We start from the raw sequence: 13,665 nt of genomic DNA, 5'->3' as shown, positions 1-13,665 counted from the left end.
AACAGAACTCAGGAAAAAAATTGGCAAAAGAGAGGTCAGATTATGGAGGATTTTGAATGTCAGGAATATCCAAATTCATTAGGACAGTATTTTCCGAAGTATAGGATAGATACCAGACAGGAAATAATTTTAGGAGATACAATGTTCATAGCATTAAGTAACATTTGAATTGTTATATACTAAAAAAGTTGTATCCTTTTCAGTTATTTTAAGCAGAAAATCTTGATTGAATGCTAGTATGTCTTCAATACTTATTTAATACAGTTGACCCTTGAACAACACAGGGTTAGGGGTGATGATCCCCCCCACCCCTAAGTTGAAAATCCGAGTATAACTTTTGACTCCCCCCAAATGTAAGCTTACTAATAAATAATCAATGAACACATATTTTGTATGTTATATATATATTATATACTGTATTTTTACAATATAGTAAGCTAGAGAAAAGAAAATGTTAAGGAAATCATAAGGAAGAGAAAATACATTTACAGTATGTATTGGAAAAAAAAACCCATGTATAAGTGGACTCGCACAATTCAAACCCATGTTATTCAGGGGCCAAACTACATGCTAATCGTTCCATTTTTAATAGCCACAGCTAGAACCTAATATCGTTGTGTTTTCATTTCTTTATAAGGCAAGTAATGTTGCTTTACATTCATAGTAGCAATATAAAATTACCTTTCAAATACATTTGCTTAGCAAAACATGTGAGTCAGTTTTAAAGAAAAATATAAATAAATAGCTATATGTGGTAAAAAATAATAATAATAATAATAACCAAAAAACTTTCACAGTGGAATTACAGAAAGTTCCTGAAATAATTCTGGCAGTTATCCATTTTATGGATTTGTATGTTGAGGATCTCTCCCTCTGTGATTTCCATGAAATATGTAGTATGATTTTCTGAATGGAAACTAAAATGGAACCTAAGCCAAGGGTGAAGCAGTGGATAGCAGAGCTAATCCTTCCTGGCAGAGTTTGGAAAGTTCTATAGCAGTGCTGTCCAATAGAACTCTCTACCATGATGGCTACTGAGCACTTGAAATGGGGTTAGTGCAACTGAGGAACTGAATTTAATTAAATTTAGGTAACTTACATGTGTCTACTGGCAACTATATCGGACAGTACAACTCAATTGGTTGCTTTTGAGAAAAACAAACAAAAAAAACCCAGGAAGGGTAAAAGAAAAGAAGGAGGGACTTAGAATTGCAGACTCATGATCTTATAGATGAAAGATTTTAAGAGATCTTAGTCTAGTCCCAGGAAAATAGGGTGGTCCTATTCCCATTTTACAGATGAGGCAGCCTTTTTTTTTTTTTTTTTTTACGTCAATGAGATCTTTTGACATAATCTTTGGCATTCCCAGATTTTGACAAAATTTGTAGGAAAATAAATATAGTACTTTTTAGTATCTACTACTTAACTATGTTAAGAGTGCCTCTTATCCTCTGGATTTGGATGACAGTCTATGGGTTAAGCACCAATCCCCAAAGCTCCTTTTCTTCCTCTTAAAGCTCAATATTATTAGAGGGATAACACAGAATTCTTTGTAATTCCTAAAATGAGAAACAGGTCATTTGCAAATTTTGATTCTTCTAACTATTCTCTAGTTACAAATTACATCAAATTGGATTCTGCTGTACCCAGCTATCACATCCTCCCTGTTGATTAAGTTATTGCCCTATCCTTCCGGAAAGTATTTTATATCGTATATATTCTGGGGTGCTTGTTGAGTAAAATAACCTGAAATTTTTCAGGTTATTTTTCTCCAAAGCAGAATGTGGCTAGGGTGATGATCTCTTTCTCTCAAACTAGTGCTTTAGAATATCCTTAATTAGGAAATAGAAAAGAAATTTTAAAAAACAAATCAGCAGTGCAGGAAGTGAGAAAAAGAGGGTAGTGATGAAAAGAGGAAGTTGGGAAAACACTGAAATCTACCCCTCCCTTTTGTTTATTTACTTACCTTATTTTGTAATCTTTATTTTTGGTGGCACAGAGGGGTGAGTCTGAGATCTTCCAATACATCTTTTCCGGTATAGAGGGATAGCATTGTTTCATTATGGATGTTAAGAATTACATATCTTATACTTCACTAATTTCCACCCTGGGGGAAAACAAGGTAAAATAGCACTTAGTAAGTAGTTGTTTAGGACAACTGTATTGTTATCTGCCCTGGAAGTAAATGATAAGTATTTCCTGTAGGGTTCTGCCATGCCTAATGAAGTTATGCCCGTCTCTCTGACATAGATTTCTTTTTATGTATGCGGGAGGGCTCATTGCTTGAAAGGTGTTGTTTCAGGACTTTTTTTGTGAGTATCAGTGTGATTTGCTAAAGTGATGGTTACATGTTTTTGTAGCATCCTGATATTTTAATAAAAAAACAAAAACCACAATGCTGGAATTCCAGCTATTCAGGTAGAGAAATTATTTCTACAGATTCCTTTTTATCTCAATGATTGAAAATAGGACTTCTAATAAAAATTGAGAGGCCTTTTCTAAGTTACAATCTTATTTTTTTGCTAGTTTATTACTCCGTATTTATATGTATATGTAATCTATCTTACCGTTTCTAGATTGCTTTATTCACCAAGTGAAAAACAGTCTCTACAATGCTGCCAGCTTATTTGGATTCCCATTCCAGCTGACCACAAAGCCCATGGTAACTTCTGCCTGTAATGGAACACGGAATGTGGCCCCTTCAGGAGAGGTCAGTGGGGATAGGGCTCCTTGGGACTACTGATTTCTGTACTTAATCATTAAAATTAAATTTTAGAAATATTCTCATTTTAGGAATTAATGTGTAGAATGACTTCTTTCCAGAAATGGTTGTCTTTATTAGCCTTGATATATAGGCCAAAAAATTAAAAGTTAAGAAATTACACATCTAAAAAATATTTACGAAGAGCCTAATTACTAAGTATGTGAGAAGACTCTGAAATTTTTATTTTTTACATCATTTTGTGAGTCTTTACAAATTAAACCTTTGGTCTTATTCATGATATCTCTTCTGTGAGCTAGCTAAGTAATCACCAGTAGAGTGATTTTTTTTTTTCATATTAGAAACTTATTCTAATTTTAAAATTTAGATACTACAGAGGTAATTCTATTTGATTTTAAGGTATTTTCGAACTCTTCATCTTGTGAACTGACAGGTTCTGGATCCTGGAACAACATGCTGAAACTGGGTGAGGTGGTCAAAAATATTTCTGCTTCCCCCTACCTCCTTCTGCCTCTTTTTTTCTGAGTTTTGCGAATATGAAAGGAAAACACTGATTTGGGTTGCGATGAAAACACAGACATATTCTCTCTGCCATTCTAAAAAGCAAACAGTTACCTTTAGAATTGTATTTGAATTTACTGTTGTGTTTTTTATTTGTATTATCAGTGTCCTTAATGTGACTTAGATCAAATTTCATTCATTTAAAAAAAAAAAATCCTGAGAGCTTACTCTGTGCTAGGCACTGTGCTAAATGAATCAGGAATAACAAAATAAAATCTTTAATAACAAAATAACAAAACAAATAAAATAAAATATTTAGTAATAAAATAATAAAACCTTTAATAACAAAATAACAAAACAAATAAAATAATAACAAAATAGTAAAACCTTGCCTTTGAGGGTCATCATCTGATTGGTGAGCTACCCTAGGCTCCCAGTTCTCATAGTTTTATGGATTAGGAATATTTATACATCCAAACCCCTAAATTGAATTGTAATTGTATATACTGTACAAAATGATGGGGGAAAATAGGAAGAAGCCAAGAGTCCTGAAAATGATTGTGATCTGTGCCACGCGGGAAGATTTGTGAAATGTGAGAGGAAAGGGAAAAAGAGCTTTTAGGGAAGTTGTGTGTTCAGGAGTCAAAACCGAAGAAGCTGAGGAAATGATAAAAACCTTAGAGAGTGCTTCTCAAACTTTTTTTAGTAGAGTACCTCTGGTAGCAGAGAAAAGGAAAGTAAATATGTACTCCTGAGTCTGAGAATCTAGTTCTAAGTGACCTGGGACAAAGATGATACTTCTTTGAAGTCTTTCATTTCATTTTAAAAGTTAATACAAATTAAATCACATAATCTATTTATGTTGTTGGAATATATAAATGTTTAAAATTATTTACCATTGAAATTGGCACAGGGAAGGGATGGTAGATGTATTTTGTGCCCCAGGTATCAGTAGTATATTTCTCTGTGTTTGTGTAGCCTAGTCAGAGAGGCACAGGAATTCCTGGGTCCGGTTTCCTGTATAAAGAAGTCCACAGCCTCTAATCTAAAACCCTTGGAGATGTGTTTGGGAATTCTGAATTTTTCCTATTTTAGACATATAGTGTTTATTGACTATTATTAAAAAATACCCATTGGGATTGCACATTGGTTCAAGTCAGGTTTGGGAAACAAATGAATTTAGGTCAGTTTAGGTTTTGTTGCTATTGACTTAAGAAAAATTTTCAGTTTTAGACCTCTGCATTTTGGAGTCCTCAGGGACTCCCAACCCTTGTAGTAGCTACAGCAGAAAATGTGGCTGATGAAATTTGGTGAACCTTTTTTGAAGTATAGTAACTGCCTCACAAGTGTTAGAAGCTTCCGGTGAAATGTAGTAACATGTCAGGTTTTCATTTAAAAATACTTTTGTTTTCTTGGGAAGAAGAAATAATTTGAAAAATTGACTCAATTTGAATAGATTACAAAGAGTTTGTAATCTTGAGTTCTTCATGCCTCTCTTTGGTCCCAGTAAGCAAAACTAGAAGCTTGCCTATTTTAGGTTATTGCCTATTGAGATCAAAGACAAACTACCGTATTTTGCCATGTATAATGCGCTTCTGTGTATGATGCACACTCATGTTTTTGGCCCAAACTTTCAGGGAAAAAATTTTGTTTTAATTTTTTAATTCAAATTTTTATTTACATTTAGGTACTTGTTTTCTGTATTATAAAGGAATTTTTGCATTTATTTTTTAACATATTATGGTACAAGAAATTTCATGTAACAAATAATTACAAAACACAAGAACAGATACAAGGTACAAGAATTTTTATGTACCGGTAACAAATTTACTATATTTACGCATCATAGAAGGCCAAGAACTCTTCGTTGTAGCAAGCTCGTCGTAAATTCAACAAAACCGATTATCGTATTTCAGGGTATTATTTTGCATATGGATATCGTTATTGATTTCTAGAGTTATACTTTTAACTCATAGGCATAAATAAAAGAATTAAAAACATTTATATAGATACGGAATTAGTGCTACCCGTTTATAGTGTGCATCCTTATTTTTCCGTCACAAATTTGGGCAAAAAACTGCACATTATCCACAGCAAAATGCAGTAAGTACTATTACTTTTCCTTTAACTTTACAAAGCTTGTGCTGGACCTCTGTGCTGTACATAGCAGAATTTGAAAAAATAAGATTCTAAGTTCTGCAATGTAGATTGCTCAGAGATTTTCTTTTCTAATGCAGACTGGTATTTTGTTTTGTTTTACAATTACAAATACATTTTAAAAATAGGTAATAAATCTCCTAATGGAATAAGTGACTATCCAAAGATCAGAGTGACAGTGACCCGAGATCAGCCTCGCAGAGTCCTGCCTTCCTTCGGGTAAGTGTTACATTCTGCCTTTCTTTAAATGGAAACTTAGCAGTTGTTAGGTGCTCACTCTTGTTAGGCATTCCCACTGTTCTTCTATTATGTAATTTTAAGTAAGTACTCCGAGGTTAGTGGCTTGCCGAATACCATACAGATAGTGAGAGATTTGAACTCAGATGCTGTTACTTTTTCTGCCATTTATGCCCAGAGCATCTGATTTTGCAAAACTTTTACAAAATAATTGTTCACTCCTAAACTTTTTTTTGAAGTACAATGTGCATACAGAAAAGGGCAGAAATCTTGTGTCTAGCCTGATGAATTTTCATACACTGAACTGTTATTATTTTCTTAGTCATTTTCTTCTCCCTTCTGTGGTCACACTTTCTAGAATTTCTACTGCTTGGCTATTAGATTTTCTGGATTGATTTAATTTTCATATATATTCTCTGCTGTTGTCCTTGTCCTGTTTTTTTAAAAAAAATCTTTTACCGATTTTGTTGTCGTTTTTGGCTTCATAGTTTTTAAATTGTAAGCATCCTCCCTCTCCTTATTCCCCGTGGTTTTTTCTTTCTCCAAGCATCTTGGAGGATGCAATATCTTTCCTTATTTCTCTAAAGCTGTTAGTTATTTTAAAATTTCTTCTCCCTACTTTGCTTCCTCTGAATCTCCCTCTCCCCTTTGTTTTGGTCTTATCTTTCATATTAGAGTCTTTATTCAAATACTGGTAATCCTTGGCTATCTACTCATATTTAAAAATGAGACAGTAACTAAAAACTAGGGCTCTCTGAAGTTGGATAAGTGGCCGATTGTAGGGCTAGGAGAGAAAGTACAAAATGAGTTTGGAACGTCTTGTGCCAGAAATTAAAGAAGTGCTTAGGAACTGGGGACATGTAACATGACACAGGAGGAAACTTGAAGGGGCTTTCACTGGCCAAATTCGGGATAGTTTAAGCATCACAATAAATAAAGACAGGAATACAGATGCTAATAAATAAATATATAGTGTGGGAGGGAAAGATCTTTATAGTAGGATGCCACCTAGTAAGTGCAGAAGGAATGACAGAGTTTAAAAAATCATCATTTTGTAACTATCATCGTAATAATTGATATATACAAGAAACATCAATTGAACTGTAACTAGTAAGCAAAAATTTGATGAGGTACAGGATATTTACATAAACTCAAGATATCTCCCCACAAATTACTTATTAATTACAAAGGGAAACATAGTAACCTTAGGGTGGAGAAACCTGCTTGACACCACCTTAACCAAAGGATCAAAATTAAAAGTACCCACAGTGGGACAGACTGACATTATGGCCTCCAGATATATTGCACTGAGTAGGACCTCATCACCTAATTCGCATCCCAGCAAAATTCAATAATCGGAATCTAAGAATGAGAAAACCGGTTAAGATGAATTCAGGGTTCATTCTATAAGACAACAGGCCTGTACTCTCATTTTAAAGACTAAGAAAGGCTGAAAACTGTTTCAGATTGAAGGAGACTAAAGATACATGATAACTAAATGCAGTGTGAGCTCCTACATTGGATCCCTGATAGGAAAAAAAAAATGCTGTGAAGGATATTTTGAATATCTTTGGAGAAATTTGAATATGGGCTACATGTTACATATTGTATCATTGCTAAAGTTCCTGAATTTGATTATTGTATTATGGTTATGTAAAAGATGTCCTTGTTCTAGGGAGATACATGCTTAAATATTTAGAGGACTTATTCTTTATGCATTTAATACTATAACTGTCCTTATAAGCCTTGCTTTAGCTACATCCCACACATCTTGAAATGTTGGTTAATTTTCATTCAATTAAAAATATTTTCTATTTTCTGTTTTACTTCCTCTTTAACCAGTGATTATTCTGAAATGTAGAATTATATTGTTTAATTTCCAAACATTTGGGACTTTCCAGATATCTTTCTGTTATTTACTATACTAGTTTAATTCCATTATGGGTAGAGAATATACTTAGTATGGTTTTGGTTCTTTCAAATTTGTTAACATATGTTTTATGGCCTAGAATATGGTCTACTGAGTGAGGTTCAATGTGCACTTGAAAAAAATGCGTATTCTGCTATTGTTAGGTGGAGTGTTCCATAAATGTCAGCTCAAGTTTGCTGATAATGTTTTACAGGTCTTACTGATTTTCTGCTTACTTTTTTATTGATTGATAAGCAAGGAGTGTTGCTGTTTCATACTGTAATTGTGGTCTTGTCTATTTCTCCATCCTGTTATGTCAGTTTTTGCTTCATGTATTTTGTCTTTTTTTGACCCAGATTCACCAGTTATCATTTTGTCAATTTGCTTTATCATTCTCTGTCAAATATACATAATATTATTTTCTGAATCATTTAAGAGTAAATCTTACATCCATTCCCCTTTAATGATAAGCACTTGAGTGTGTTTATTTCTTAAGAATGAGGACATTTACTAACATAATCACAGATTACCAAAATCAGAAAATTTAACATTGGTATATGTATACTATTATATAACGTTATTTAAATTTCTCCATATGTTGATTCTTTTTCCACAATTCAGTGCAGGATCATATACTGCATTTAATTTTCATGTCTCGTTGATCTCCTTTAATCTGGAACAACTCCTCAGTCTTCTTTTTTTGTCTTCAGTAGCATGGATATTTTTAAAGAGTATAAAGCATAGTTCTTTTTGTAGAGTGTCTCTTAATTTTGACTGATGTTTATTCATGATTTGTTCTAGAGGATGCAATTTTTTTGGGTAAAAATACTATATATGTGGTGTTGTATCCTTTTTAAAACATCACATCAAGAAGGGTATGAGGTCAGTTTGTCCCATTATTGGTAATGGCAGGAGAGGCAGGCTGTGTCACCAGCAGCAGTGACTAGTTTGGGGCTTCATGGCTTCCATTTCTTTAGCATCTATTAATTTACATTCATTAGTTTAGCATCCAGCAGATATTTATTGAGTGCCTTTCAGCTTAGATTATGTAATAGGTATGATACAGTGGTAAAAGGATATAATCCTGTGTTTCCCCGAAAACAAGACCTATCCAGACAATCAGCTCTAATGCGTCTTTTGGAGCAAAAATTAATATAAGACCCGGTCTTATTTTACTATAATATAATGTAATATAATATAATATAATAATATAATATCGGGTCTTATATTAATTTTTGCTCCAAAAGCTGCATTAGAGCTGATTGTCCGGCTAGGTCTTATTTTCAGGTAAACACGGTCTCAGTCTTTATGGAATTTAAAGTTTAGTGTGGGATATAGATATTAAACAATCATACCAGTCATTAATTCCAGTGGTGCCAAGTGACATGAGGAGAAGTGCAGTACAAGAGGAGGGTATGTGTAGTACGGGAGCTAATTCCAGAGTTGGGGTTGAAAAATGGTCGTGAGGGAGAAGGCAGAGGCTTTCATACAGCAGCGCTGGTGACTGGAAATAGACATTCCATAGTGGAATTCTGGGGCACCCTTACTCTAGAGCTAGATCTAACTTTGTGAATGGTAGTTGTCTGATTTGCCAGGAGCAAGCTTAACCTGAGAAGCCTAAGTACAGAATGATCTGGAACTTAGATTCCAGCAATTGAAGCAGTTAGGTGATAACTTTGTAAAATTTTTTCTGTCTCTCAGTTTTACTTTGAACTCAGAAGGCTATAACAGAAGACCAGGTGGTCGTCGCCATAGCAAAGGCAATCCAGAGAGTTCTTTAATGTGGAAACCTCAGGAACAAGTTGTAACAGACATGATTACTGAAGAGGGTGGCAAGGGTCTAAGGCGTCCCCATTGTACTGTGGAGGAGGTAAGTAAGCCCTTTTAGCCTGATCTCTTTTGAAAACTATTTTATGAATTTTGGGGGGAATAAGTAATATATGTACTATGGTACAAAATTCAAAAGGTATCAAAGGGTGTACAGTGATTATAAATTGACCAGTCTCCAGGTACCTCACTTCCATACCTGGCCCCAGCACCCTGTTTGACTCTTAGCAAGTAACCACTGATACTTGTATGTATCCTCCTAGAGATATTCTGTACATATGTAATTTAGTCATTTTCCAGGTTTTTTCCACCATAAGAAAGAAAAAGGAGTTATGTTAGGAAAAATAAGGTTATGGATTCTTTCTTTTTGGGTGAGTGAATTATTCTGACTTGTTTCTTTTATTAGCTGTAATAGCTGACTGTGTAAGGGAAGTAAATGGTGTACATATCTGCTCTTCCCTTTTCAGGGCACTTAGCATGATATCTTCATCAACAATCTTCTCTTCACTTCCCTCTTGAAGTCTTCACTTATTCCAGGAGAATTTAGAATTATTACTGTGTCTGGCATTTCCCAGGACCATCACCTATGACTACATAGTTTTCTGAGCCACTTAGTTTAGTTCATCAAAGAACTATTTATATGGGTGCCAGTTGTCAGCAATTAAAATTGAATAAAATATGGTCCCTGTCCTCTGGGAGCTTATATGTAAATAACTGTATTCTACAAACAGTTAGGCAGAATGAGGAATGGGCTGTAGCCCTGGATGGGGTTTTAAGGAGAGAGATCATAAAGTAGCTTCATACGTTTTAGAAGAGAAATCAGAGATGGGACTGAGCACACATATATATACACAGGATATATTCTAGAAACATTAGAAGGTAATATTAGCACGGACATATTCATTGGTTAAGTGTAGTATAAAGTTAGAGGGAAGAGCCTGAGCCCCTGATTTCAGTCTTTGATGAATACTTGCTGCTGACCAAGACGCCCTTTGTGTTTAGGGGGAAGTTGATGACTTCAGTTTTAGACATTGTTTAAAGTGCCTGTGAAACATTAAGAAAACCTGGCCCGTAGAATTTTGCGAAGGCAGGGTTAGAGACACATGTCTGAATCTTCTGCATATCGGTGTTATATAAATCAAGGGAGCTGAAGACATTGTTCAGGGAGAGAATGTAGTGTGAGAAGAGATAATGGGCAGAACCATTGGCATTTGGGGCAGGCCGAAGAAGAAATAATCTGCAGTGGAGACTGAGAAGATAAGAAGAAGTCAGGAGAGTGTATTGTCCAGGAAGGCAAGGCAAGGTCAGCAGGGTGAGATGCTGAAGAGAGAGGTCAAGTAACATAAAGGCTGAAAAAGTGTCTTGGATCTGGCCATCGAAAGTCATTGATGACTTTGGTGAGACCAGTGCCATTTTGGAAGCTGACTGTTCTGAATATGAAAGTGGATTATTTATGCTGAGGTGTTTTGTGGTTAACCCAGGTCCACTGTCAAAAACTCGGATGCCAGCAAGGTCTAGGAGCTAATGTAAATGAATGAAGTGGGGTGGAGCCAATGGCCCTTCTGAAGGGAATAGCCCTGCCTCGCTCGAGATTGTGGATTCAGTTTTTCAGAAGAGGCAGATTTTTGGATTTTTCTTTCCAATTTATAAAGTTGGCAATTAATTTAAGGAAATTTAAAAAACACTGTGCTGACAAATAAAACCCATCTACAGACTGCATTTGACGTCTTGGTCTTTGTTTATGATTTAATTATAGGTTTAATGTGCTAGAGGTTATCTAATATGCTCTCTTTTATTTAGGGTGTTCAGAAAGAGGAAAGAGAGAAGTACCGAAGGTTATTGGAACGACTTAAAGAAGGTGGTCATGGAAACTCTGTTCCTCCTGTAACTTCAGCTCATCATAGGTAAAGATGATCTAATAAGATAGATGCTTTGCCAGACATCTTTTTCCTTATTTTTGGAGAGGAAATTGGTAGGAAGCGCTTTGTGGAAAAAAGAGGTTAACATTGAGAGAACTAGCCCTGCAGTTTGTATCAATTGTATGTAGTAATGGATTATATAGAACAGTGGTTTTACAAAATAAAATTTTCCGTTAGCTTTGGAATCCTTCTGTTATAGAAAGGTGGAATCACTGATTGAAGTCAGGGAGCAGAGAATTTTTTCAACCTCCCCAATAAACACATTTCCCACAATGGCGCTCTCTGTCTGCCTCTTTCCCCCTCTTCTCTCCTGCCTGTCCCTCCCGCCTTCCCTTTCCCTCTCCTTGCTTCCCCATATACACATAGTCCCTGAGGCATCTTAGTGGATATATCTTAGCACAATTGGAAACTTTCCACTTTAGAGAGAAGATTAAAGTCACCCCAAGTCATAAGAAGTTTTTCTTAAAAGACTCCTTGTTAATTAAATACTCTAATGAGCAAATAGTGTGGCACAAGGAGTTGATGTCTGGCCTTATGTCCCCTTATAAAAAGGGGACAAAAAATATGTGAGCTTCGGACTGACATACACTTGCTAATTCTAACAAGTGAGAATACACAGAGGGGAGTCCCAGAAATTATGTAACAGCAAGTGGAAGGTGAAAAAGTTATAAGACTATCTAGGATGTTGCGTGCAGAAATAACAAAATCTGGGAATTTGAATTTTGATTGTGAATTTTTAAAATTTTAATTCTCTTTGTTTAGTCAGTCAGAATGTTAATATTTTCTCCATTTTGACTAGCCACTATTGAAAGCAGCAGTATGCTTCATGAACTATTGGTTTTGTCATGTCAGCAAAATCCTAAAACTTTTGCTTTTTACATTCCTCTTTAGATATGTTGTTTTAGGATCCATTTCAGTATATTGTTTAAAATTTTTCCATCTTTTAACATGAGTTTTATCACACAAGATTTTTCAGTCAAGATGGCCCTGGGGATTGAGAACTTCCAATTTTACAAATAGAAAAAACTAGAGGCTAGGTAACTTGGCTGAAATATTAGAATCAGGATTAGACTCCTTGTATCCTAGTCCCTGATGGTGCTATGTTGCATCCTCTCTCTGGTAATTTGATGTTTCAGGGTAATCAGTAACCCCTGTTTGGAGAAGCTTGTTAGAGGAATGAGTATTTATGAGAGTCTCCTTTTGTATCTGATTGTCTTCACTTTTTGTGTTTCTAAGTTCTCAGAGAAGTCAGATGGATACAATAAAGACCAAAGGCTGGGGGGAAGAGCAGAGTCATGGAGGCAGAACAACTCAGTTTGTTCCAAAACAATGTGAGTTTTAGCCCTATTTTAATATATAGAACTTAGTTTGTGTGCATATGAAATTGAAAAATAACATACGAGTGAAAGATGGTATATCAGACCCCAAAGCATTGACTGGGGTTTATCCAAGACCAGTAGTTTAGTAAAAAAGTTATTTCAGGAAGAAGCAGATTTACAAATTACCTCCTGATTATTATTCCTAGCTTCTATATATAGTAGTACATATTTTGTTAGACTAAAATTAATTTATTTATATTTCTGATATTAATTTCCTTGTATTTCTCCACTTGTCCACTAAATGACACTAAGTGATAGCTTACCAAATGAGCAGATACCAGTCAATTTACACTAAAGATTATATTTAAGAAAGCGATTTATGCATTTTTAAGCAATTTGATACGTAAGAGCTAGTGTCTTTGAATTTCATTCTAACATTTCAGCATAAGTTAATGTTTTGATACTTTGGAAACTGTATGTTGAAATTCTAGCTATATGATTGATTCATAAAGGAAACAATTTTTTCTTTACCATCCTCACAGATAGAATTCTTGACACAAGGGGACCTCTATGTTCAGTGAGGAGTGAAAAGAGGTACATGGTTCAGTTCATTCTAAGTTTTCTTTTGACATTATTTTCTTACTTTGTGAGCTACATTTATGAGTAACCACGCCTGAGAAATTGTGAACTCTCCTCAGCTCTGGTAGCTGGTCAGTATATATGGGGACATACCGTGTTTCCCCGAAAATAAGACCTAGCCGGACAATCAGCTCTAACGCGTCTTTTGGAGCAAAAATTAATATAAGACACGGTATTATATTATATTACATTACATTATATTATATTATCTTATATTATATTATACTGGGTATTATGTTACATTTACATTATATTATATAAGACCCGGTCTTATATTATAGTAAAATAAGACCGGGTCTTATATTAATGTTTGCTCCAAAAGACGCATTAGAGCTGAGGGTCCAGCTAGGTCTTATTTTCGGGGAAACACGGTAGGTAGCTTTTGTGTCAGATGCTCACCCTGACTTGGGAGGGTGCCTTTCTCTCCTAGGCATT

At 34.9% G+C, this 13,665-nt stretch overlaps 1 protein-coding gene across 3 annotated transcripts in view; it reads left to right on the top strand.

Moving 5' to 3' along the window:
- The window catches only part of SENP2 (SUMO specific peptidase 2), a 30,544-nt gene that overhangs the window by 2,903 nt on the left and 13,976 nt on the right, over positions 1-13,665 (top strand). The window contains exons 3-9 of one of the 3 annotated variants that reach the window (XM_033130783.1): positions 2,577-2,710; positions 3,122-3,188; positions 5,509-5,599; positions 9,228-9,396; positions 11,154-11,257; positions 12,509-12,603; positions 13,134-13,185. In XM_033130783.1, coding sequence (XP_032986674.1) covers positions 2,577-2,710; positions 3,122-3,188; positions 5,509-5,599; positions 9,228-9,396; positions 11,154-11,257; positions 12,509-12,603; positions 13,134-13,185 — 712 coding nt within the window. Of the gene's footprint in view, positions 1-2,576; positions 2,711-3,121; positions 3,189-5,508; positions 5,600-9,227; positions 9,397-11,153; positions 11,258-12,508; positions 12,604-13,133; positions 13,186-13,665 lie in introns of those variants that run through there. The other 2 variants (XM_033130801.1, XM_033130792.1) reach the window with 2 other exon arrangements.

Source organism: Rhinolophus ferrumequinum, chromosome 2, assembly GCF_004115265.2.
Source record: "Rhinolophus ferrumequinum isolate MPI-CBG mRhiFer1 chromosome 2, mRhiFer1_v1.p, whole genome shotgun sequence".
Classification (NCBI taxonomy): Eukaryota; Metazoa; Chordata; class Mammalia; order Chiroptera; family Rhinolophidae; genus Rhinolophus; species Rhinolophus ferrumequinum.
This window is presented reverse-complemented; position numbering and strand designations above follow the sequence as displayed.